The sequence below is a fragment of the Vicugna pacos genome, chromosome 16 (assembly GCF_048564905.1).
Source record: "Vicugna pacos chromosome 16, VicPac4, whole genome shotgun sequence".
Classification (NCBI taxonomy): domain Eukaryota; kingdom Metazoa; phylum Chordata; class Mammalia; order Artiodactyla; family Camelidae; genus Vicugna; species Vicugna pacos.
Genome location: NC_133002.1, coordinates 35,231,135 through 35,257,639, shown reverse-complemented (window position 1 = coordinate 35,257,639; position 26,505 = coordinate 35,231,135). Strand labels below are relative to the sequence as shown.

General features: G+C 33.0%; 1 protein-coding gene across 4 annotated transcripts in view; it reads right to left on the bottom strand.

Annotated features, from left to right (window-relative positions):
* Positions 1–26,505, bottom strand: part of NPEPPS (aminopeptidase puromycin sensitive) — a 92,068-nt gene that overhangs the window by 13,662 nt on the left and 51,901 nt on the right. For 3 of the 4 annotated variants that reach the window (XM_072938852.1, XM_072938851.1, XM_006214219.3), the window contains 14 exons: positions 25,525–25,602; positions 18,073–18,194; positions 15,285–15,392; positions 13,818–14,018; positions 13,274–13,370; positions 13,129–13,162; positions 12,176–12,290; positions 9,952–10,116; positions 8,940–9,044; positions 8,481–8,541; positions 6,276–6,385; positions 3,486–3,549; positions 1,660–1,799; positions 81–215 (listed from right to left, as the gene is read on the bottom strand). In XM_072938852.1, coding sequence (XP_072794953.1) covers positions 81–215; positions 1,660–1,799; positions 3,486–3,549; positions 6,276–6,385; positions 8,481–8,541; positions 8,940–9,044; positions 9,952–10,116; positions 12,176–12,290; positions 13,129–13,162; positions 13,274–13,370; positions 13,818–14,018; positions 15,285–15,392; positions 18,073–18,194; positions 25,525–25,602 — 1,535 coding nt within the window. Of the gene's footprint in view, positions 1–80; positions 216–1,659; positions 1,800–3,485; positions 3,550–6,275; positions 6,386–8,480; positions 8,542–8,939; positions 9,045–9,951; positions 10,117–12,175; positions 12,291–13,128; positions 13,163–13,273; positions 13,371–13,817; positions 14,019–15,284; positions 15,393–18,072; positions 18,195–20,324; positions 20,395–25,524; positions 25,603–26,505 lie in introns of those variants that run through there. The other variant, XM_031686077.2, reaches the window with a different exon arrangement.

Genomic DNA, 26,505 nt, shown 5'->3' with positions numbered 1-26,505 from the left:
TTATATTTCAGTCAGACACTCCAGGAAAAACAGAATCCTTTAATCAACAAAATCTATCATACTACTTGAGAGAGGCTCACCAAGGAGAAGAGGTCATTTTGTAATCCAAGTCGATCCACAGGGGGCAGAGAAAGGTCACGAATGCCTGGTAATAAACTTTCCAGCATGGCTGAACTGTATTGGGTCCGATAAAACCCAACTGTTCCCAGGTTTAACTAAAAAGATATCCAATAGGTATTATTAAACAGTTGAATTTATTTTTTTAAATCAATCTTTGTAGGTACGAAAGCACTAGTTTTAGTATATCTGGATGAAGAATAACAAAGATCATGCATGCTAACAGACAGGGATTAAAATGAAACAATATATACACATAGAAATCAGCTGTCAAAGATGAACACAGAAGCAAAAGAAAATAGAAACTTGACACAGTGGGAGCAAAAGCGAGCGCCAGTAGAAAGAACATGGCAGAGAGGGGAAATAATGTGGGTAAGCTTCTATTTCTAATCTCAGTAGATAGTTTTAAGTTTATGGAAAATATTTACTATATATAAAAACACTTGGACAATAAACCCTTACAGACACTGATCTATTGAGCCCAGAGTCTCAACAGAGTAACAATTGTCAGGTCCTATATTTTAAAATTACATGGACTTAAAAGGCAATTCCATATGCTTTTTGGAGAGAGGTAATCACTATCACTATTTGAGGCTATTTACCAACAGTCAAAAAAATATTTTTGGTAATGTTTATATATAAAATATTTTAATGACAAAATGACAGTCTGAGATATAAATATTTTACTATTTTTATATATTTAAAAATAACTTCACATTTCTAATACAATAATTATTTCATTGATTCCCTTTATCTTTTACTATAGGAATAACACCTTTATTTACCTAATTGCAATCATAGTGTACTTTTTCCTTATAAGAAAAATTTCATATTGCTACATATGCTCCAGGTTATAATTTCAAATGGTAATATAATATTCCACTAAGAATATTTTAAAAATATATTCAAAAAATGAAAACAGAGAGAGAAATGGTTTTGCAAGCGTAGAAGTCTGAGACAATGTATAATTCCTATTAGGAACCTATAATTGAGAGAAACGTTTGTAGTAGATACTTTCATTAAGAAAGGTGGAGTACAGAATAATGAAAAATAATATTTACCCACTGGTTTTTTTGTGTGTAAAATCGCTTTAAAACACCAGCCAAAAGAATTTCATAATTCAGGGACACAAACTGATTATTTTACACCTGACCTCATCTGATTATAGTTGTACACACATGATGACATCATTGAAGTTAACATGTCATTTCATAATGACAACAGGGCAGTTTGAAGTTTTAAGACTACAAATGTTTTGGTTAATGTGACTTTACCCATAGACTATTTTTTCCCTCTTTAATCCTATCCCTTTGTAACTGCTCATTGACTACTCCCTTACCTGACATAAAGGCAAATATCTAGACAATACTATTTGAAAATTGGCCCTAAATTTCACACAAGAAAGTTTAGAAATGTTTTTTTCTTTGCAAGTCCTAGCCCTAATTGAAGCAGGAGAATTTAGAGCCAGTCATAAAATGCATAAAGGAAATAAAAAAAATCAATTTATGTAAAATAAAAATGGCCATGCATTTCTGGACTCACCTTCACCCACTGGTCTGGTTTGACATCTTTCAAAACCACACTCATCTCTGGTTTGTCCATTAGAATTTTCAGTTTGGCATGGTTGGGATCTTCACTAGTAGAGATTGTGATAGGAACCATCCACTGGGGACAGTCTTCTCCTTAAGCAAGAAAACAAATACAAAACTTGAAAAGTAACTTCTCATTGGAAGAAATGGAAGGTAAGGTAAAGAGAGAGGAATGGTGTCCTATGCATGGGCTTGAGTCTAACTGCTAAGCCAATAGTTCATTTTTAATGGCATATGAACTGTTCCAGATAACCTGGATAATAATAAGAAAGAGAGAATTTACTAACAAAATCACAATAACCTATAAAAAAGTTTATTTACTTGTAGAATCGCAATAGAGATACTGATTTTACTTTTAAAAGAAATTCAAAGTAGGTGAAAGCTCTCACATAGCACTTAAAAACAAATTCTGAGCTATAGTCCTTAACAGGTATATACACTGCTAAAACACTGAAGGGTTGATTTAGACAGGATACACCTTGGGAGCTGTTGGATTCCATCACCAAGGAGGCATCTCTAAAAGCCAAAGCTTTTGTAAGGCAAATACACACACTCTCTTAAGTATCAGACAGCAAAATAGATTTTGCATTAAGATGCCAAACAAAAGTGAGTCATTGCCTAGTACATTAACCGACCTGTCTTAATAATATAGCTTTATGCTACCAGGCTAAACCACAAATGGAAATTTCCCCCTGACACTGGGATATTTCAGGTTTTAATACTGCCTATACTGGTCACAGAGTATTAGAAATACCTGTAAAACCTGTCAGTCCCACAGTACAGATTGCAGGTATATGTGGAAAACAGCAACTGTGACACCACTTAGATAACAAACCTGTCATCTGACTTGTCAGATATATTTATTAAAAAAGTAATTCTTAATGCTAAGGCAGGCTAAGAGGGGAAGGCCTTACCTCTTAAACCTAGCAGAGTGCATCACACTTTGGTGGATGGAACATGAAAAGGCATTGGTGATTCTGATATGCCCCTCCCCCTGCTGAGAACTACTATTTTAAAGGAATTGAGAAAGATGGAGCAAAACATCTTATTTCTTGATTTTTTCAATTAATCTTTAATTAATGTCATGTAGAAATATTTGAGAAAGCAGAGTTGAGTGGTAGTTAAGGGTATAAACGTAATTCAATCATTTTGTTTGAATTTCTACTCTTTAACTTATTGTATAGGTGATCTTGGTCAATTTAACTAGCCTAGCTATGCCTTATCTCCCCCATTTGTAAAATGGAAATAACACTACCTACCTAATAGGGGTGCTAAGAGTATAAAATAAGGGTCAGTTATAGTACTTAGCACAATGACTGGTACATAATAAATCTAATCATTGGGCTTTATTGTTTACCTCTTTACTTAGCCTGAGAATTAAAAAAAAAAAAGCCACTATGTATACACTTGGTACACAAGTGCATCAAATGTACTTAGTATAGAAGTGCATAAGACTTAATACACAAATGCATACCGAATCTTCTTTTAGGGATTAAGGCTAGAGACATTACTTATTGGGTGTTCCTATCCTTCTTGATTCATTATAATCTCCAATAGCAGAGACATGGAATTTCAAAAATCTAAGAATATGTCAGTACTACAAATACCCCATGAATCTCCTTTTTTGGTTTCCTAGATTTCACTTTTATTCTATTACCACTTCCTTGTTTTTATTTAATTCTATTAAAATATTTTAAAATGGATAATTATTTATTAGTTGGAACGCTATTGGTTCCAACTAATTTACTCGTCAGCTCCCACTTACACCCATTTGCTTACCAACATATGGTCCACTGGCACAGAACTTCCTTTGAGACAACCTCAGTAATCTGTCATCTTCTACCTAAAGAAGCAAAACAAAACAAAGGCTATAGTAGTAGCAATAGTTTTTTTTTGGATGGGACAACTTTTCTGTGACAAAGTAGAGGTGAAACCAGTACAGCCAAATGGCTCATGAATATACAAAATGCAATGGTGATAAAGACGATGATACTACAGAATGGGAGAAAAGTCATTATTTCTCATTAAGGCCTCAAAACAACAATACCCTAAATAAAAGGCTAGGATCTATGTAATATTGCCCGTGAGATGAGATGTGTTCCCAGATAAGAACTTTAAAGTATTAAAGTTTTTAAAAGAGAAAAATAGTTATTTTAACCATTATAGAGGAACCATTATAGATGTCTTTAGTCTCTTCCACTTCCAAAAAGTGGCAACATTAATTAGCATGTGGACTCAATATTCAGAATTCAAAATTCTACATTCAGAATTCAAAGTCATTTTTAGAATGATTGACAAACATGAAAGCAGCACACACCTTGTCTCAAAGGATGAACTTTGCAATGAAACACACAAAAAAGTGGGGGGAAACTGCAAAAAACTAAAAAGCCAGAAGCAACAAAGTATGTATTTTTTCAAATACTTCAATAATATGCAATCATTCATTTATCATTTGTTACTATGCCCTAGAACATTTTAAATAACACAAGATATAAAAGATTTAAGATCACCTAAATCAAATGTAAAATTAGGCCAATAACTTTTATGGATAAACTGACTATAAGAGACAGAATTGAAAAACTAAAAACTGAGTGAGGAAGCAATGGCCACTTTGATGTCATAAGAAACTAGAAATGAATTAATACTACATCACTGACTGTTATTTATCATATAAATTTCCCTGAAAAAGTTATTAGGTGACTTTTAAATTGATTCAGAAATAAAGCAAAAATATTTAAATTTAGGGAATATAAAGTGAGAAACAGGTAATAATCAAGATATGATGTTGCAGACCTTGTAAAAGAATTGAGTTGTAGACCAGCTTTTTATTGTAATGTTAAAATGGAGGATGAGTTTGGCTATGCTTGTAGACAAAAAACAATGCAAAGAGAGTAAGACCTTGAAAGTTAACTTTATGGAAAAGTTAACTGAGTCTCAATAACATTGGGAGGAAGGGGGTATTAGTATTCTCTCTTCTGATTAACTTACGCTCTTAAAAGTATGCTCTACTTGAAAAAATTATGGCCTAATAGTCTGCTTTATGTATAATCATTAAATTGTTTTAAATTTTGAGGTATTGATAGTTTTTGAGGGATAGAAATCCCCAGAAGTGAAAGCAACAATCATCTTTGTATATTATTCTTCATTCAGGTAAGATAAAAACCACCTGTCAGCCTACATAGAGTGTCAATGTCAAGTTTGGTCAGTTATCTCCTATAAAAGACTAGTCCAAAATGGAGAAAGAAGACTAGAAAGAAAGAGAATGGTCATAATGATAGGTCACTAAAGTTTTAGATATCCTTTTCCATCAAATATGATTAATTGTGTTCCTTAAATTGCCTTTTCAAATGCATGTAGAGGTCCTTCAATGTGTATGCTTTATTAAAAAAAATTATTTTTAATCTTAAAAATACAATCATGTTTAATGTTAAGATGTGGGTCTAATAAGTTAACTTGCAAGCACTGTAATGTACCATGTAAATTTGGGTGCATTTTGAGAGTACAAGGGTTGGTTTAAATGTCACCTAGAATTCTTTCTTTTTAAATTATTTTATTTTATTTTTAAAAATTATTTTTCTTTTCTTTTTTGGGGGGGGGGGATTAGGTTTACTTATTTATTTATTTTTAGAGGAGATCCTAGGGATTGAACCCAGGACCTTACATATGCTAAGCATGCACTCTACCACTTGAGCTATACCCACCCACCTAGAATTCTTAAAGTAGAGAAAAGCAAATTTACTAACTTAAATTAGATTGCCACATTGTGATAAGTCTTTGTAAGACATAGTTAGCTTTATGGACAATGCAGAACCACAAGAACAAACACATACCCCCAAAAAAGAATTATGAATCCTCCTCCCTAAAAGTGAATGGTAATAATTTCCTATGCAGCTCATAAAACCATAGCAATTTAAAAGAATAATTTCAAAATTTCATACAATTAAACTAAGTTAAGACAAACTTTCTGGTATGCCTTATAAGCTGATGTGTAATTTTCAGTCCTGCTGGAGGACAACTCATTTTGAACTACATCTCTCTGAATTCAGATTAACAGTTCAACTCTTAACAATTCTAAGCAAAATCACACTGCCACCCAAACAACTTTAAAAACTAATTTTAAAGAATGGTATTATAAATGGATGTTGAATTTAAATAAATCCTTTTTCTGTATCTACTGAGGTGATTATGAGGTTCTTCTAACTTGATTCTGTTAATGCAGTGATTATGACCCAATAACATGGATTGTTGTTTTAATATTAAACCAACCTCAGGTTCCCAGAAGAAACCTCGCTTGGTGATTTTAGAAGTATATCAACAAGTTTACAGTGTTTTCCTTGGGGACAGTAAGAGCAGACAATATTTTGTTTTTTTTTACCATAAGCACGTATAATTTTAATGATGTGGGGGGCAAACTGGTTAGTATAGAGAAAATCAATCACTGAGAAAAGAGCATAAGGGTTTAAATCTTACCTAGAATACTTAGAGTACAGAAAAGCAAATTTGGTAACACTTACTAAAATTTTATATAATATAATATCAGACAAACTGAAGGGCTTTCTATAAGTTTACCTGTTCTGCTTCCACATAAATGAGAGGGAATCCCATTTGTTTGGTCCATGTATTCATCACAGCTGCTATAGGTTTACCACTAGTATTTTCTAAACTTTCCCAGAGATCCTCTAGAAGATAAATACAAACAATGAAAATCTAAAATGTTTACATTTTCATTTTCCAAAACAAACCAGAAATTTTATATAAATCTTGCCATTGCATCATTGACCAATTCTGTGGTTCTTTCAGGTTCAGGAATCAGTGGGCCAAATTAATGTCCCCCTTGCCTCCCCATTAAGTGAACTCTATTACAAAAACTGATCTTATGTTCTAAGATGTTCTTAATTGTCCCAATTTATTTATTTTTTTAAAGTTACAATAAGCAAAAGACAAACAGGTGAGCTGAAACAAAACACAAACAAATGGAAACATAGTCAAGATCATTACTAAACAATCATTCACAAATTTAAAACTATTATACCCATTCAAATAACAAAAGTTAAAAAATACTCAATCCTGATGAGGCTGACGTAAAACCCATATGGTCAAACAGCTCTGGTGATAGAATAAGCAAAACAACAGTACAACGTGGTACATACTATAATGGGGGCATGAACAGATGAAAAGCACTTAAAGGAAAATCCAAAGAATAAAGGCTTCACAAGAGTTGGTTTTTGGTCTGCATCTGGAGGAAGAGTTATTCATTAGACAGACAGAGGGGAAAAAGGCACTCCAGGTAGACCATAAGTAGTCGATGTACAAAGAGGAAAGTGTAAAAGGCAGAGAATATCAACAACAGCAATATGTTCAATTAGCTGAAGACAAAGGCACATATGTCGGAATAACAGGCAACGAGGCTAACAATGTAGGCAGGGGCTGACGTGTTTAAGACTGTATGCCTTACAAAGATGTACAGACTTTATTGTGAAGGGAATGTGGCATCTCAAGTGTTTTTAATCAATAGGGTGTTGCAATTAGATATTCATTTTAGAAAGATAACCCTACCTAGCCTCAGAGTGAGAGATGAAACTGAATAGAGTGGGACAAGGCAAGTAGGGACTCAGAAGACAACTGTAGAATTCCAGTGGAGAGATCATGAAGGCATGAATTGACGGAGGGGCAAGAGAACCAACAGAGGGCACTAAAACTACCGCAAGAGGATAAAAACCATGCATGGCAACTGAAATGTATTTAACTGCCAGCTGTCTTTCACAAATAACAAAAACAAACCAAAAAACAGTTACACGGTATATATTCTGTACCAGTTACCCTTTGGTAGGCTAAAGTATGGCCCATGAATCAGTAGCACTGGCTTCACCTGGGAGTTTATTAGAACTACAGACTCTTGTGCCCCACCCCACACCTACTGAATTAGAAACATTTTAATAGACCTCAGGTGATTAGTTGTACATTAAAGAAGCACAAGGTTCTTTCCTCATGTATTATATACATGCATGCCAAAGTCTCATAAAGCTTGTAAGGGTACATTTTTCTGTAGCCCTGCTTTAAGGAACAGAAAGCATCTCTATTTTACAATCTAAGATGGAAATTTACAAGGGGTGGCAAGAGGAGTCAAGGCTAAAAATCATGTCCTGAACAGAGAGGCAAATAACTGTATTTTTAACACACAGGTCACAAACCTAAGGACAAGCCAACGGCCAAACCTCTCTGAACTTTTATCATTCTATTAGACACTAATGACATCACACAAATCTTTTTGTTTTTTAAATTATTCTTGTTCACTAAAGAACTTAACTTCATATTTAATCAACTGTTACACCTTTATTCTTCCATTTGACTCTGATATCCAACAAATTAGACACCATCATAAAATCTTAAGAATTTACTTCATTGAAAATCGATAGTTCCACAAGTTCACTCCTAAAAATGGTTCATTGGCAGCTATTTTAATAGCCAATGGTCAATTGAGGGCAATAAAACCACAAATCACCAAAAAGAACAAGCTCTGATAAGGTAAACAGAACTATTCAGACGCTTTAAAGTGGCAAAACATTGAGCTGTGGCAAGGAGACTACTGGAGAACAACCAAAAGGATAATGGGTCCTGATTATGTTGATCTATGACATAACACATGTCTTCAGATAAGTCGCTTTATTTCCTATCCATCACATGGAAAATTAAATATTTTGAGAAAAATAAAATGTCACACTCTGGATAGTATGCCAACACTTTCCATTTCTATCTCAAGCTATTAAAGATTACCTGTGGCAGCATTCTTTTGTTGGAACTTGGTTAAATACATGTTCATTCCTTTCTTAAAGTCCTGAGAAAACACAAGTTTTAAAATCCAGGATAGTCAAAACTCAGAATTAGAGGTTATTTGCATATTAGTACTCAAAAACTAATTTACTCAAATTACTTGTGTGTTAGACTTACTAAAATACATATATTCCTCTAATGTCTGCTGCCTTTTGTTTAAGAATGCATACTTTTGCCTTCTACTTTTGCTTTTAAGTTTTATACCAGACTTCTACGAACCCCTAAACATGTTTGCAAGATCATTCATCTAAGAGACCACAACAGTTAACATAAAAATAAATAAAGACAAACCAGAGTAATATCCTTCAAGATTCTAAAAAAGCTACTTAGGAACTTAATCTGAATAAAATCAAACTTTTTCTTCATGCAAAACTCTAGATTTTAAAAATTGCTTCTTTTTACCTTATCCCCAATGTAGTCATGTAGCATTCGGATGACAGATGCACCTTTGCTATATGATATAGCGTCAAATATCTCATCAACTTCAGACGGATGGCCCACACTGACCTGGCAGACAGTGTGATTCAGGGTTATGACAGGAAGCAGACAGCCTGTAATACTGAATTACATAAAAAGCTTTCTAGGAAAACCCTTCTAACTCATAAGATACTTTCTGCCTTTAGGTGACTCATAATGTATAATGATGATCATTAAAAAGGGTGTAATAACTAACACTAATAAAACAGAATATATAACATGATGCCCATCATTTCTTAGGGCTTGGGTTCCAGTCTTCACTCTGCTTTGCTGGGACGCAAGTCACTATCGATCTGTTTGGGGATAGGGAGGTGAGGGTGAGGAAGGGAGAGATGAAAAACATTTGACTTACATTTGACTTCTTGCCTTAATTGTAATGGCTTACAATTATATAGGACCCTGGTTAAATATGTCAAAATAGACTATAAGTCTAGTTCTTTGAAGGCAAAATTTATACATATAAAGTAGCTGAGATAAGGATAGGCTAAGTCAAAACAATTAAAGTATATACAGAAACAGACAATGACAATAAAAGAGTACGTTCAGAATTTTCTTTGAAACAAATAGAATCATAATATTTATTACCCAACAGACATGGTTCTCCCATACTATTCAATAAAAATCTATTTAGTGAATGCTTTTGCTTCTACAAAGATCACAGATGTTTTAAAAGAAACATAATTAGAACTTAGTCTTGCTAGATTTTCAAGAACAGAAATATGAACTATAAAAGCAAATGACATCACCCATGCAATTTTCTTTTCAGAGTCCTAAGTATCTCTATAAAAAATTAGTTATTTCCTTTGCTGTACACCTAAAACTAATACAATATTGTAAATCAACTATACTTCAATGTAAGAAAAAGTATTTGAAGAAAAAAATTACTTATTTCATTGAAAATGAGAGAAAAGGCCAATGAATGAAAATTAAGTCTCACTTCAATAGGATGGCTGTTATCTAAGGCGTCAAGCTCCTGGGCACGGGTGTAATCAGCAGAAACAAACTGAGTCCAGATATCATACTCTGGGAAGCAGTGGTCTACACACAGATATTCAATCCATGATGCAAAGCCTTCGTTTAACCAAAGATGAGTCCACCATTCCTAAAGACAAAAGATGGAAATACGTAAAGAAAACAAAACACTTGTCATTACACTAATTTGAAAAACTTGTATGTCCCTTCCACTATACGCTAAAACTCTTAATGAACTAAAATTCAGTTCCGAACACTGAGTAAATAACTCACATCTCTGAATAAAAGAGATGCCAACAAAGGCCAACTGGTGACACTAGCATTATCACCATTGCTAAGTAACTTTTTAGTACTAAAGGTAGAAAAGGAGGAAGAAGTAGGGGGATGAAAAACACCCCAGTATGGAAAAGGAGAAGAGAGTGGATAAATGTAGGCAAGAGCCTACACTGTCATATAAAATTTAGTTCAATAAAGATTTCCCTTAAAAAAAAAAAAAAAAAAACACTAGAAAGCTACCAGGACCAAACAAGGAAAACTTGAAACTATTTCCATGACTGGGAAAAATCATTGTTGACTGACAAGTTAAATTTTCTAGATAAACAGAAAAGCAGTTCTGCTTATATAAGGATTATGTAAAATTAACAGAAATGTCATGGCAGTAAGTAGTTCAGTAATGAATGGTGTTTAAACATTTATGGAATAGAAAATTCTCACTTGTTAATAAGAATTAATAGAGGAGTGACAAAGAATATAATGGGCCACAAATAAAATCAACTTTTTAAAAAAGAAATCAACTTTTTTGAAAGAGATTTCAATCTAATTTTCATTAAAGTTGATTAAATCTCTTATGAATAGAAAGTAATACTTTATAAATTTCAGATAGATGCTAAAGGATTAATGCAATGGTGAAAAACAAAAGGGTATTTTCAAGTTCTTAGAGAATCAAATATTTTCAGTATTAAATGATAAATGGCTATTTGTCTATGTGCACTTACTTAACTAACAGCCTCCACTAGGATAAGGTGGTACAAAGCTAGTTATTTTCTACCTATCTCTAAGCCCTTGAATTTCAGTTAAAGAAACAACTGACACCTAATAACTACAGGTTACTCAAATCCAGTAAAAAGTTATTTAAAAGCAAAATGAGAATGTGCCTATTTCCCCTACTAAAATTTATTGCTAGTTAAAAAATTGGTAGCAACAAACTTGCTGCATTAGGAGAAAAAAACATTTCTGTACACATTTGAATACTGGTACTAGTATACTTAATTCCACATAGAATTACATTAAAATTTTTTTTTACCCCTAAGTAAAATTTAAACATCTAAAGCAAAAAGTAAAGGATTTATGTTCAAGGGCTAATTTTTCTCTAGAAACTCTCTCAGACGTGTAATAGTTGCTAAATGTTTTACTTTTTTATTTCTGTGATATGCAAGACTAAAGTAACATCCAAGTTGGGCTCTGCTCTTTGGGGAATGCCATCAGGGAATTTGGCTGGCTCTAGAATCTCCAGTTCTTTGTAGAGGTATTTCTAGTTCACTTTTAAACCCTGTGCTCTAACATAGTTGGCTGCTATAGATAGTACTTATTTAGAGTAAGAGGGAAAGGTCAAGACTAGAGGACACTGCAAACACTACAGTAAACAAGGACTTCAAAAGGACAATTAGAAATTTCAATACACTTCACAGTTATTCAGTAGTTTCTTTGCTTTTATTTCTGTCAAATTTCAACTTAACACTTTAGGCAATGAAGAAAATGACCCCTAACACATCTTTACCTAATCAAAAATAGTTTGTTATTTATCAGGTTACTTTACAGCCGGTGAACCACATAATATATATGATCCAAGAAACTACAGTTAGCCCAGAATCCAACTGCATGGAATCTCTCTACCCAAGCGAAATCTCTTTCTTTTACCCAAATTAGTATCATGACTTCCCCCATTTGCAGAAGTATTTAAAACAGTGTAGGAAGTATTTTCTGTTGACTAAAGACTGTCTACATGCTCTTGATCAACATGGATATTCTGATAAACACTTTTCAAAGTGGACCTTTTAAAATAAAGTTTTTCCATCAAAAAATTACTTTTTTGGCACACTGTTCCAGCCAAACCTGAAATACTATGTAGCCAAAATATGGTGCAGCAAGATGAAGATAAATATATTTGAGCACTTAAAAATATTAAATACCATAGTAACAAGATTTCCAAACCATTGATGGGCGAGTTCATGTCCCACAACCAGAGCAACCCACTGGCGTGATGAAGAACAGGAGTTTTTTGGATCAATAAGCAATGCAGTCTCCCTGTGTTTAAAAAAAAATTTTTTTTAATAAAAGTGTTGCAATAAAAGCAGGCATGCATAAGTGAGGATAAACAGTAAATAAGATGGTCAAGTTAGGCTTTAGGGATGTCAAGAAAACATTTCCTTAGGGTACACAGGATAGAAAAGTTCCAAGAAGATTAAAGACTACTCCAACAGAATTCATACAACAGAAGACCAAAGATGCGACATAAGTTTAAGTATCAGTTTGTTTATAGCTGTCTGAAATTTTAGAAAAATTTTTTTCTAAGGAATTAGGGATTATTGTGCAAGACAGAGAAGACAGTCTTTCCATTAAAAGAAAGGGAGCAGCAAATGGGGGAAAGATGCATTCCACAGTCCCCAATAGAACACTGAGCATGCTGTCCAAAACTTGACTCATTGAAGAAGTCAATTGAAAGTAGAAGGCAAAAACTTGTTTATAGATGCTGCTTTTAAAATTATACAACCCACATGTTTGTATTGTGATGAAAGACATGTAAAAACTTGGCTAAAAGATTATTAAATCAGGGAAGGTTCTTCAAGCTGGATATGGAACTATGGAACTACTGGGAGGAAGAGAAGGCACTGAAATGAGAAACAGCCAAAAATACATCTACAAATGTTACTAATGCCAGATGCTCACTTTAAAATCTTACACTCTCCGACAGTAGCAACAGAGGGTGTCCATCTGCATTCCTAAAATGTTCATGGAAGTGGGAGGAGGTACTAAAATTTATGGCAGATCATAAAGCAGAAGCTACTCAACTGTACTTAGGAATGAAGCTCTCATGAAATCAGTGATTAAAAAGGTAAGGCAGGGTAATAGATCATTAACATACCTATAAGTAACAAGGCCCCAGTTCTCCATGGCACCTTCATAAAATAAATATAAACATTTATTGATATGTATAAATATATCTTCTTCAAAATCATAAAATTCAAAAAAGTTATTACAGTTCATCAATAAAATGAAATTTACTTTACCAGCTGCAAAGTCTGCAATAGCAATGAGATCAATTTTAGGTAGAGGATAAGGAACATTGAAGTAGTCCTTATAAAAAGGCAGGGTTTTAGCAGCAACCTATAAAAGCATAAAGAAAAGAACCATCTGATAAATATTTTACCAATTCATATAGAAATCCACAAAGGAATCCGTTGCAAGCCAAATATCTCAAGTTACTAGAAATCAATCCTGGGGAGCCCCATTTCCAAAGACTGCCTTAGTCCTAAGCTTTATATACGTCAGCCAAACCTTAATCCATTTATAACTCAGTATGAAAAGTATAATCACATATTTTCCCACCTACTCTCTGGATAAACAAATTCTACTCTAGTATTTTCTGAATCACTATCTTGTAAAATATTAATACAACACCAAAGTTCCAAGATTCTACTAAAAGTAAAATCAAAGGTAGCATAACAAATTTCAGATTAAATTATAATAATTGCACTAATAATTGATCAGAAATGTAAATTCCCCAACCTGAAGTTATGGACTGTTGGAACAATCCTCTTCAAGTACATTTACCTCTAACGCAAATTTTCCTTGCTCTGCTTTGCCAACAGGGGTGTAAACACGGACACACACACCATCTTTTGACCTTGTTTCTACAAAGTCATATTCACCCACAACAAATGCCACCAGATATGTAGACATGACAGGTGTGCGAGCAAACTTCACTTCCACTACATTTTCATCATCAGGGTATGGTTTTCGCTCAATTACATTCTTAAAAAAGAAAAGAAAAGAAAAGAAAAAATTTAAACACACTGACATTAAACACCTTAGAGCAATCATTAGCCAAAAACTGTAGGCTTTGTTGCCTTTCCTACCCCCTTTCCAGCATTGCTTACTTCTCTATCCCAATTCATCCAGTGCTTTTTTGTAGTCAAGACCTTAACTATTAAGAAGGAAAGTGATCTGATAAAGCATTCACACTAAGAAGTTGGAGCCTAAAGTGTTAAAACTACCAAGGATTTACAAGAGAAAAGAAGCAACTTTTCCTGAATACCTATTAATATGCCAGGTACTGGGATGTTTTAAGTAAGATCTCAGTACTCTTCAAGTGAACTAAGAATAGGAGACAACAAATATTAATGAAAATAAAATATAATCGTGGAATCAGACACTTCAAAGGGTACAGATTTCTAGATTTAGAGCATTCTCTGTACCAAGGCTGGCTCTAAGCAAATTCATGACAAAGTCTCCGCTTTACCTTTGGAGTCCCTAATTTCCCTTTGGTGTTCTCCCTATTTTTCCTATTCAGGCTCTCAGTTTCCTTAAGTTCTCCCTGTTCTTTCTTCCAAGTGAGACTTATCCAAGAACTGATCTGATAAACTCATTCATACTACATTGTAAACAAACATTTATTTCAGTTTGAAATATAAGCCTCCTCTCTAAGAATATTTAAGAAGCGAATCTACGGAATTCTCTCCACCAATAAAGGAGGCAAAAGTCAGTTATTTTCAGGTACAGCAGGCATTCCAAGTTCCCTAGATTCATTATAGGCCACAGGGCACTTTATGTCTTAAATAAGGCAGTCTTAGACAGTACACGTCAAGTAGTGAATGTTTACCCTTATGGACGAGGATCAACGACAACAGTGAAGGGAGCATATTCCAATAATATAATCAGCCAAAAACCTAAATTCACTTCATTATGTGGCTATATTTTTTGGTGTTTAATAAGAATATCAGATTTTTTTTTCTTTCAGGTTATATTTGTTAGATTCATTGCTTATTTAGGTTTCCAAATTAAAGGAAGTAGATAATCTTGTTAATACAGTTTACAAGGAATTTCTTCCAGGAGAAGAGAAACTCCCCAAATAAGGCAATAAAGAAAAAGAGGGCTTATGGAATAGAGAAAACTAGCATTTGTGTCCCTGTTATGTGTCAAGCACTGTGCTGGGTGGTTTCATGCCATCCCATCTAATCAGCAAACCAAATATACTAAAGCTTATTCAAAATATAAATATATGCACAAGCACATACATACCATGTTTGATAAAGCTACTCTGTCTTTAGGAACAACCAATGAGATATCAAAAGTTGCTTTGATGGCAGGCTCATCCCAGCAAGGAAAAGCTCTCCGGGCATCAGTAGCCTTAAGAATAAGAAATACAGAGTATCACTGAATTAACCTACCAGAATATTTCATGAAGTAGCATCCATTTCTTTCTATCATTCATTCATTCCCTTGTTCAAATATTTACTTTCTACTCAGTGCCAGGCAATAAGCTAGGCACTGACTACAAAGAAAACACAAGGCTTACTCTCACTGCCACATCAGCAATTATCCAGGAACTAGGTCTGCTACAGAGCTTAACAATCTATAGTATTAGAATAACTGACAATTATATTTTTGTTTTTAATGAAACATTTCAATATTTCAAATTTAATGCAAATAGCTTCATTTATAATGTTAATACAACACAGAGCATAGGAAGGTCACCAAGTATACTACTATAAGGATTCAGAGTTGAGAAAATATGACTGGTTGCCTTTCTGGCTTTTATTTCAAAAATAAAAATGAAAATATTTTCAGAATCTTTGATATGCTTTGTTCTTTATCCATAATGGTAGCAATAGGAATAAAGACAGATGCTCTATCAATTCCAAACAGGTCATTTGTTTAAATGGCATTTCCATATACTACATATAAAACTGTCACCACTTGACCTACGTATTTTAAGAGACCTCATTCTTTCTTTAAAAAGAAAAAAAGAGCAAACTTGTTGAAGCACAATAAAATTTAGTAGTGCAGCAGAATATCAGTTATAAAAGAATCTTTAAAAAAACAGAAATAGAACCACTGACAAGATTCTGTATCTTAAAAAGAAGTAAAAAGTATGAAGAAGTAGAGGAGGCATGTACTTCTGAAAAAGGATTTCTCCAAGAAAAAATGTTAGACAGCTGACTGCACTCTCAAAATAATTAAATAAATTATTAATTCTGTTAAAGAATAAATAAGACATTTGGAAAAGTAGGCAGAGTATAAGGGAAAATATGGGAGCACAGAAAAATTTAAATTAGGAGCAGCAGCAGCAGCGGACAAATGAATTTATACCAGAGGAAATTAAATGAATGACACAAATAACAAGATTTAAGTTTCTAAAATATCCAGTGGACAAAGTGATAAAAGCAATTAAAGGTACATTTGGGGGACAGACACTAGAGCTAAACCTATTACTAACTGATGTTCTTGAAGAAGAGATCAGAACAGAAATCACAATGAAGATGCAATAGAAGAAAATACAGCTACACCGAAGACCTAAATCTGAATATCAACAGGGCTCACCAACTGCTAAAAGTTAATGAAAAGAGAACACTTGGTGAAATTTTTTAATTTTTATGTACAAAGAAACTGTTGAACAAGCAACCAGGAAGAAAATAAAGCAAAATTTTAAAATGTGCTACCCTACAAAGGGAGAAGAAACATTCTAGTCTGACTTCTCCCACTTGACAAAATGAAACGTGAATGACTCGATATTTAGGCACCTTTGAAAGAGAAAAATTATAAGTCAACTGTACCACTCTTATCATTGAAAAGCTGGGCTTATTACTCATTTTAGCAAGGGAAAACTCACATCAAAGGGAACAGAACCACAGGGTATCTCTTTAAGAGTGTAAGAAAGAACCTATTATGTGATTTGGCTGAATGATTTGGGGGAGAATTTAAGGAAGAAAAGATTCACTCTGTTTGTTTTTGTTTGTTTGTTTGTTTTTGGTGGGAGAGGTAACTGTTGTTCTTTTAACAGAGGTACCGAGGATTGAACCCAGGACCTCGTGCATGCTAAGCACACACTCTACCTCTGAGCTGTACCTGACCCCGGAAAGATTCACTCTGGAAAAAAAAAGATTCACTCTAAGTTGGGTGCTGTCAGAAAGTGGAGGCAATTTTATAAGTATCTCAATAAATCTTATCTATAGACAGGGCAGACTACAGTGAACCTAAAACTGCAATTGGTAAAGTAGTAGCAGTCACTCATTTTAACCAAAAGGGGGAGTTGTTTGCCTTTTGTGACCTTGTTTTTGCTTGGATGAAATTATGAAGTGCCCTTGTTTTGTTTCACTTTATCATGGTCTCGGAGTAGTAACCTTGTCTGATGTTGGTATTCTATGATACTATTTATGTCCAATAAGAAGATAACATGGGCTAGCTGTGAGTGCTAGGACTTCTGGATGTCAAGGGCTGTTCTTTATTATATGCTCAGTAAAAACTGGTCATGTATAAAGGCATATTTTTGGATGTGCAAAAAGACTCAAGAAGTATACTCCCCACATATCCGCCCTTAAAAAAAAAATCACTTGGAGACACACTCCAGCTAACTACTCCAGGATGAACAAGTGCTCAAAACGGCTAGAGATAAACACTGGAATCACACACACACACAGGTAACAAAATTATATCCAGCTAGATAGATCCATATATATCTATATATCTCTGTAATAGCTGCATAACATACATAGAGGTAACAAAATGTCAATACCTGAATTGCTTTTATACTTTGTACCTTTCTTAATTTGTATTATCCTCTTGGGAGATGACACCTGTGGCTTTTTCTACTAAATTAACAGTAATGCTGCTATAAATAAAATCATTCCCTAGCCCAAACCCCTAATTCTCTCCCTTCTATAACTGAGATAACTGGCTGAATATAAAATAAAAATTCCAAAATCATTAATATAATTATGGCCTAGCCTCAAATAATCACACAAATAATAGAACAGACCTTTGTCAGAATGTCTAATTTAAGATCATAATATTTTAGAGAATAACATACCTCAAACTGTGTGACAGCAGCATAGCGCACCTCTCCAGAAGGGGTAGTATATTTACTTCTATAGAAACCTTTCATTTTGTCATTCAGCTCCCCAACAAAATCTATCTTTAAGGTTCCTGTACCTGTGATTAAAGATAAATGAAAACACTTTTATGAAGATGTTAAGTACAAGTTATCAAAAATATGTCCTTAAGACACTAATTCAGCTGGCTATTTACAATGTTCAAATCATTCCTTCCTTTCTCAAATACTCCTGGCAATGGAGAGAATATAGTATTCACTAAAGTAAATGGCAGACTGATCTTAAAGTTAATCTTAAAGTCATGTTTTATGGTGACTGCTTAGACAGTACTTTAATTTTACTAACTTAGTCTCAAATTACCAATACATGAAGATAAAAGCAGGAAAAGAAATGAGCATTTATTATTAAATGCCTGAAAAGCTACTGTGCATTGGTGCTTTGAAAACATTTAGTTGGAGTAAGTACTGTCTCCATTTTTCCAGATGAAGAACCTGAGCCTGAAAAGTTAAATAACTTGCCCAAGGTCACACAATTACTAACAAGAATGAGATAAAAACTTAGGTCTGTTTAATCCAAAGTTTATGTTCTCTACCAATTATGCTATACAAATTGGTCCTTTTGGATGACTTCATGCCAATTATTCTATCATTAAGACAAGACACAGATTTTTCAATCCAAATGGAACACTGATTCCATACTTTGGTTAAGGAACTATAGGAATAACCAATGATTTGATCAGCAAAAGGGCATAAAATAAACTTTTATAGTCACCTCAGTCATTTGAAATCTGATAATATTAAAGAAATACATTTAATAAATAATTATTAAATGTAAATAAAAATGCAACCTGAATACATATTCTATGGTTATATAAGAGCAAAATCAATTTAGATAAAATGGGAGTTTTTATGAGTATATATACAGCTGACCCTTGAACAATACGAGTTAATACACCTATAACTCGTACTGGGCCCTGTATATCTGCAGTTCCTTCACATTCCCAGATTCAACCAATCTTGGATTGTGTGGTACTGTACTATTTACTATAAAAATATCTGAGTATAAGTGGGCCTGTGCAGCTCAAACCTGTGTTGTTTGAGCATCAACAGAAAAGATAATCACAATTATCTAGTAGTTATCTAGTAGTTATCTATTAAATTCAGGTGCATGACAAAACAATAATCCCATTCTACATTTTACAAATCCAGTCACAAAAAAACTCAGAAAAATGTTAACTTTGTAACTGATCCTTTTAAAGTACCTACTTATAAAAGGATCTAGAGCATGGAATTCCAACAAATCAAAGACACAGTATGACTATAAAGTAATTAGTCAACCATACCAAAACTTTTATATTCTAATGTTTCAAACTGTCATTTTGGAATGCTGTAAAACAATGACACTGACATTGTTCAAAATGTTCTTGACTTTCCCTCTGACATATCCTTTTGGATGTTCTCAAAGTCAAATCTTTACCTTCCAAAATTGAATTTGCTTTTTGGAAAATCACGAAGAGTTCAAGTCTACAAAATGTGATGACAAACTGCAATCTGTTTCTAGACAAAACACTAATTGTGTCTACGAAGTAATTAAACTGATTTTCTCATGTGCCTCAAACTGGTTCTGAAAGTAACTTCAAGTGAAAATTTCAGACCTTTGCAGCAAAGTCATCTCTAAAGAAAGTGCCACATGCTTAAAGAAATCATGCTGGGAAAACATAACAAAACAACACAACTCAATTGAAGCTCAACTGAACAGATGGTCATGATAGTAATCTTTTAAAAAACTATACATTTTGTCTGAAGGGGACAATAAAGACCTTTTTTCTTCTGAAGAGAATGACAGATCACTGGGACAGTAAATATGAATACAGTAAAAGAAACTGAAAGGATTCTAAATGATTGATACTAAGAAATTTAACTATAAATAATACAAAATATATGTCTATTTTCATTAGGAAATTACTGATTTTTTTAAAAGCAGATATGTTCACATTAATAAAGTTTACAAGGAATATCTATTAGATTATAAAAAACCCTTTAAAGACAACTGTTTGATGTAATTTTATGTTACAATTCCATAAGTGGAATTGGCCAGTCTGTTTTCACTAAGTCAACTGTTCAGACGTCTTTTCTGTAACTCATGTTCCATGGCAACTCTACTTTAAACTTTTCTTATTTGGAATAAAAGTGGATTTAAAACTCATAACTAAATAAGAAAGGCTGCTTACACTTTCACTTGGTTTTAAATCTCCCAGGTCATCAAACCATAACAAGATATTGACAGTGACTACTTCCAAAAAGTGGCATACTAAACAAAATACAAGTATTGGGAAGGGCTATTACCTGAAATTCAAACAAAACACAAGTTAAAGTTTTTTTAAATGTCTAATAAGTTTAATTAGTGTCACACTGTAGAATACTAATTACAAAAGTATTTGCTATTAATATAGTAGAATTTTAGGGCAAGAACAGGAGAAAAAAGGACTTCATGGTAATTTCATTTATCACATTTACACCATATTGAGGAATTAATTGCTAGAATGTCTGATTTTATACCTATTTTCACACATGATTGACATTACTTCCTCAAATTAGATACCTTATTTCAATAACCAATGTATGCAATATTTATATTCTTAGGGTGGTAAACCATTTAAAACCTATAATAAGCTCATTTATAAATTAAACAACTAAAAAATTAGGACTTCCTCCAAAAACCTTATTTGTTTAAAGCTTAGGAGAGTATAATACTTGTAAAATCTGAAGTAATAAAATTGCTAACAAATTATTAAAAATTTAATGAGTCTATCAAATGCCATGAAATTTAACACAGTTGTTTACATAAAAAGAGAATAAGTCTTTGCCTTTTTGTCACCATTTCTTATGATCCTGTTTTCCACTCTTCAAAATGTTAACATCTTCTAGTGTTTCTCCAAATAAACGTCACTCTCCAGGACCTTAATCACTGATTTTCAGGTTGTTAGGCCTTACAATGATTATAGTAACTTAACCACTATTCTAGAATGGTGTCAATTTCAGAAAAGAAGATGTTTTACTTAACAATATAATAACTGGCATGACTTTTAAGTTTGATGAGGCTAAACACAAAGGCTACGAATGTCCTTTTAATATATATTCAGTATCTACTTCATTACCAGAAGAGAGACTACTTAGTAAAATTTGAAAAAATAAGGACTTCATTCTTAAAGAAAAGAATGACCGACTGGGTAAGTCTGACCCAGACAATCTTGGGAAAATATGAAAGCCAATGATTTTCAAACATATTTATAGATATTCAATAATTTAACACAGTTATATTTGCAAATAAGATAATTTTTAAATTCTAATATTCATATCAGTTACTTAAATACATCATTATATTAGCTAAAAATCTCCAAAACTCTGTCAAATGATAGTATACTAATGGTCATAACTTTCACTGACTTGTTTCTGCTTTTATAAGAAATGACTTAACAATTTACCATGTCTGCTGTAAACAGTCCTTATCAAGAATGATGCAGCTCTTATATACTGAAAATAAATGACCTCTTATATATATAATGGGAAAAGAAGAAGGGTACAGAGTATTATGTATAACATACTAACTTCTGTGTTCTTAAATGGTATATACATAAATGCTTACAAAAGCATGGAATAGTTTTTAAAGGATACATGGGAAACTGATGGCTGTTGAAAGAGGAAGACAGGGATAGAATGACAAATTTTCAGTATATATCATTTGAATTTTAAACCACGTCCTAGTATTATATACTTTAAATATTAAATTAAAAAATAAAAAGAGCATAATGTGGTGGTTAGCAGTGCAAACTTTTGAGTTAAACTGCTTGGGTTCAAATCCAGGCTCTGCTACTTACTAGCTGTTGACCTTGGGCAATTTATTTAAGTTAAATAAACCATCTTGGTGCATTCGTTTCCTTATCTTGAAAGTGGAGATAATAGAATCTATTTCGGAAAGGATTAATACATTAGTATTTGTAATGCACATAAAACAATACCTGGCACAGATTGAGCAGTCAACAGATACATGTATTCATATACATGTATACATCACACACATACACACACTTTCTAGGAATTTGTGTCTAATTTTACCTGGTGAATTCTAGCTAATACATTCTGGCTTCTTTGATAAATACAGTATTTCAGATTTTTTGATTTAATAAATTATACCGAATTTCCTGATGCTAAACAACTGAATCTACGTTACCTTTTTTTCCCTACACATACTAGGTTTATGTATCCTCTTGGACTATTTTAAACCACCTGTAAATGTCTTCTTCATTTTTTATTTCATTTATTTCTGCTCTTAAATATTTACTTCTCTCTTCTGCTTCCTTCAAGTTACCTATTCTCTTTGTCTAACTTTGATCTTGATGTATCTCAGCTAATTAATTTTCAGTCTTTCTTCTTAACTAAATATCTTCTCTGAAAGTAATGTTTTACCTGCATCTCATATGCTTTGATATGGAGTAGTTTCATTATTCAGTTCTAAATATTTTCTAATTTCCAAAACAAGTCTTCTCTGACTAATTAATTCTCAGAGGTACAATTTTTCCAAATATATGAGAAGGAATTTTTTTGTTTCTCTTTCACTACTGACTCTAATCTTTTCACAGTATGAACACAGAATATAGTCTAATGATACAGATTTTAAGTTTTTAAAGAATTTTATGTTATTTCTATCAAAGTAATAGTTCATAGTTTAAAACCTCACATAGTTCTATAGGCTTACATACAGAAACTACAGGCACCTACCCAATGCTACCTTACTCCCTATACTGGCCCCAGCCACAACTCTGTGATTTCTAATAACCTTGCTTATTTAGCTATTTTTTCATTTTTCAAATTTACACATTATTTTCTTTTTACTATGAAAAGTGAAGTTTTAGCTAAACCACATCTCCACTCCTACATCTTTTACAAAGAATTAAATTTTCTATAACCAAGCATAGAATTCTATGCTTGAAAATCAGATTTACTCATGATTTTGAAGGAATGGCTTCATACACGTCTAGTTTCTATTGCTCCTGATGATAAATCTACTGTGATTCTGATCCCTGAATTTTGAAGGTAATCTGCCAGCCTTCCCTCCTTCTTCCCCACTCCCTCATCTAGGGTAGAAATCCTGACAGCCTCACTTTGTCCCTAAAAGTTTTAAAATTTGCTTTGGTGTGGGGCTTTTTACATTTATTGAGTTAGTCCCTCTCAATGTTATATTTTTTCAAACTTAAGGCTCCTGCCCCATGAGTTCAAAGGTATTTTCATGTTTTGTATCTTTAATAATTTCCTCTTCCCATTTTCTCTGTCCTCTCTTTTACCAGATGGATGTTGAGTCTACTAGATTGGCCTCAAATCTTCCTGTATGGAAGATGCCTCTATTTCACCTTCCAAACTTCTTTTGGTTTTTTATTTCTAATGTATTATAATTTCCAAAAGTTTTCTTACTCTAGTTCTTTCTGTTTGATGGTAGTCTATCCTGTCTTTGTTTAATGGGTGTAATATTAACAACATCTCTAAGAATATTATCTGTTTGGGTTTTTTTTTTTTTGAGGCTTTCTTTTCATTTTTTCATTTCTTTTTCATTTTCTTTTTTTTCTTCCAAGTTCTTATATTTCTATTATACTTATTGTTTTGCTTTTTGCTTTATCTTTCATATTAGAAGTTTTTTCAAATGTCTGGTAATTACTGCCCCAGTGACTTTGGGCTTGGCCATGCTATTTGCTTCCACCAATGAAATGTGCGTGGACATCACCATCCATGCATAAGTTTTAAATGTGTCTCTGTGGTTTGACTCTGTCCCTATTCTTGAGCTTTTCTGCCCTCTGCCAATGTGAAAGAACAACATACTGCAGGTAGTAGCTGTTCACTACAGATCCTAAAATGAGAAGACTTGTGAGCATAGTGGAGCTCAGTGAAGTTGATGAAATGGCTGCAGATGATCAGCAGTCCTCAGAGTCACGTGTAAGCAAGAAATATTTGTTGTAAGCTACTGACACTTGTGATCCATTTGTGGGTTAAAATGTACACATACACTTATTATACATAGAATATTTCTGGAAGGATTCACTAGACAATGGAAATAGAAGGGGTCAGAGAGAGGGAATCTCAATTTTCATGTTACATTCTTCGGTATCTTTTAATACATGTTCATGGTAATCATTTACTTTTATAATAATTTCACACAAAACATCCCAGTTAGAAAAAGACAAAGTGAAAGATCTTTAGGAATACCAAAATGAAAGACAAAACTTCTCTAATTTAAAATTTTTCTAAAAATACTTTTATATTAAGGGAATATACTCTCAATATAAAAATTATGGAAACCACAAAAAAGTATAAATGAGAATAAAAATCATCAATGATGTTAAAAACCAGACATATAATTTCATTTGTACCATTTTAGAGATATGATTCATCACCCTGTATATGTAATTTTGTATTCTGCTTTTCAGTTTAATAATAAGCACCTTACAATGTTAAGAATTCACAACCTCACTTTTAATTGCTATATATATTCCACCATACAGATATGTCATAATTAGCTTAATTATTCCCTTAGTGTTGGACAAATGTATTAATTCTAATTTTTTACTACCTTAAGTAATATCTCAATAAACATGTGTAGACATAAAGCATTTCCTGTATTTATGATTTTTCTTTAGAATACATTCCTATTACCAGAATTGCGGGGTCAAAAGACATGAACATGTTTAGGCTTTTAATACATACTGCCAGACTGCTTTCCAAATAAATTACATGGATTTCCACTCCTACCAGTAATATCAAGACAGTCACATCACTGAGAATCTTTTTTTAACTTCAGCTCACATGACAGGCAAAAACTGGTATATCAGTAGCTGTTGTTTCAATATTTCTCATTACTAGGAGGCCAAATATCTTTTCACATGTTTATTAGTTATTTGTATTTTCATTCACACAAATTATCTGTACCTTTTCACGTGCTCATTAATAAAAGTCTTAGTGCTTTACCAATTGATTTGCATGTAATTTTTTCTATTTTATTAAGCTTTATTGTCCTTTTATACAGCACACTACATAATAACATATCAACAACTCTTTCCTTCCATGCCCTAACTAGCATAATATCCATCTAATTGCTGGTTGTACCTCAAAATCATCCAGATTCAATTAATAGAAGATGGACCTAGACAGATGTATTTTTTAAAAAAGGAAACTGAAAAGGTGAAAACAATGCATTATATTCTAGGATAGGATGATCATTTTTTATTTTCTTCTGGTGGCCCAAAAGTTGCAATGAACCTGACTGTTTCTTAAATTCTATCTTCACACTTAAAGGCGGGGGGTGGGGGGGGTCATACAATAAAGAATTTTTGAAATAAGATGTCACTATTCATTATGGGATTTTATAAAAGCCACATCTCTTACCTGGTTGGAGAGTACTAGGAAAAGACAAGGTGACTTTTTCATCTTCATTCTGATAGTTGAATCCTGTAGCATGTATTTCTGGAATGGAAAAAAAAAAGTTACTTCACAAACCTGACTGGACTGATAAGACCAAATCCAGAATGCAACAATTAACATTTTCAAGAGCAAAACGTCTACTAAAACTAAATATTCTTAAGTTAAGTTCCTATTAACAAGCATATCATTTCAAACTAGTCTACTTTAGGCTATGTAACCTAAATTAAATATGCTCCTTAAAAACAATTACACATCCTATATTAATTTACAAAACTTTTATGACATAAAGCTACTATAAATGAGAAAAGGTTTTCTACCAGATTCCTAGAAACACTTCATTCTCATCTTTGTGTGACTATGATACTGCTTTATATGTTGCAGTCTTACTTAGGAACACTGAAAGATTGAGCAGATTGCCAAGATTCGTATAAAAAGATAGTTCAATGAAAGTTCTGTCCCCTACCCAAACATAGGTAACAATTCCACCAAGGTATACTTAATTCCAGGGAAATTCTTTGTTGTTACATTTTACAGAAATAAAAAAGGTATTAGAGGTGTGTGGATTAAATGAAGGCTTTGATTTACTCCTTACCAGGAGTGAGAAGAGAATGATTATTTAATTGATACTTCAGAATGCTTAGTTGACACTTCAGGAAAAGAGCAAAACAGATCAACTCCCAACCACATCACATTACCATTCCGAAAGAAAAACAGCTCAAAGAGGTAGCCTCAATAAACATATGAAAAGATGTTCAAGATCTTTAACCATCAGGCAAGTCAAAACCACAGTGAGATACCACTTCATACCCACTAGGATGAGTATAACCAAATAGATAGATAATAGTAAGTTTAAGGGAGGATGCAGAGAATTTGGAACCTTCATACATTGCTGGTAGGAATGTAAAAATGTTTCCAAATGCTTTGGAAAACGGCCTAGCATTCTTT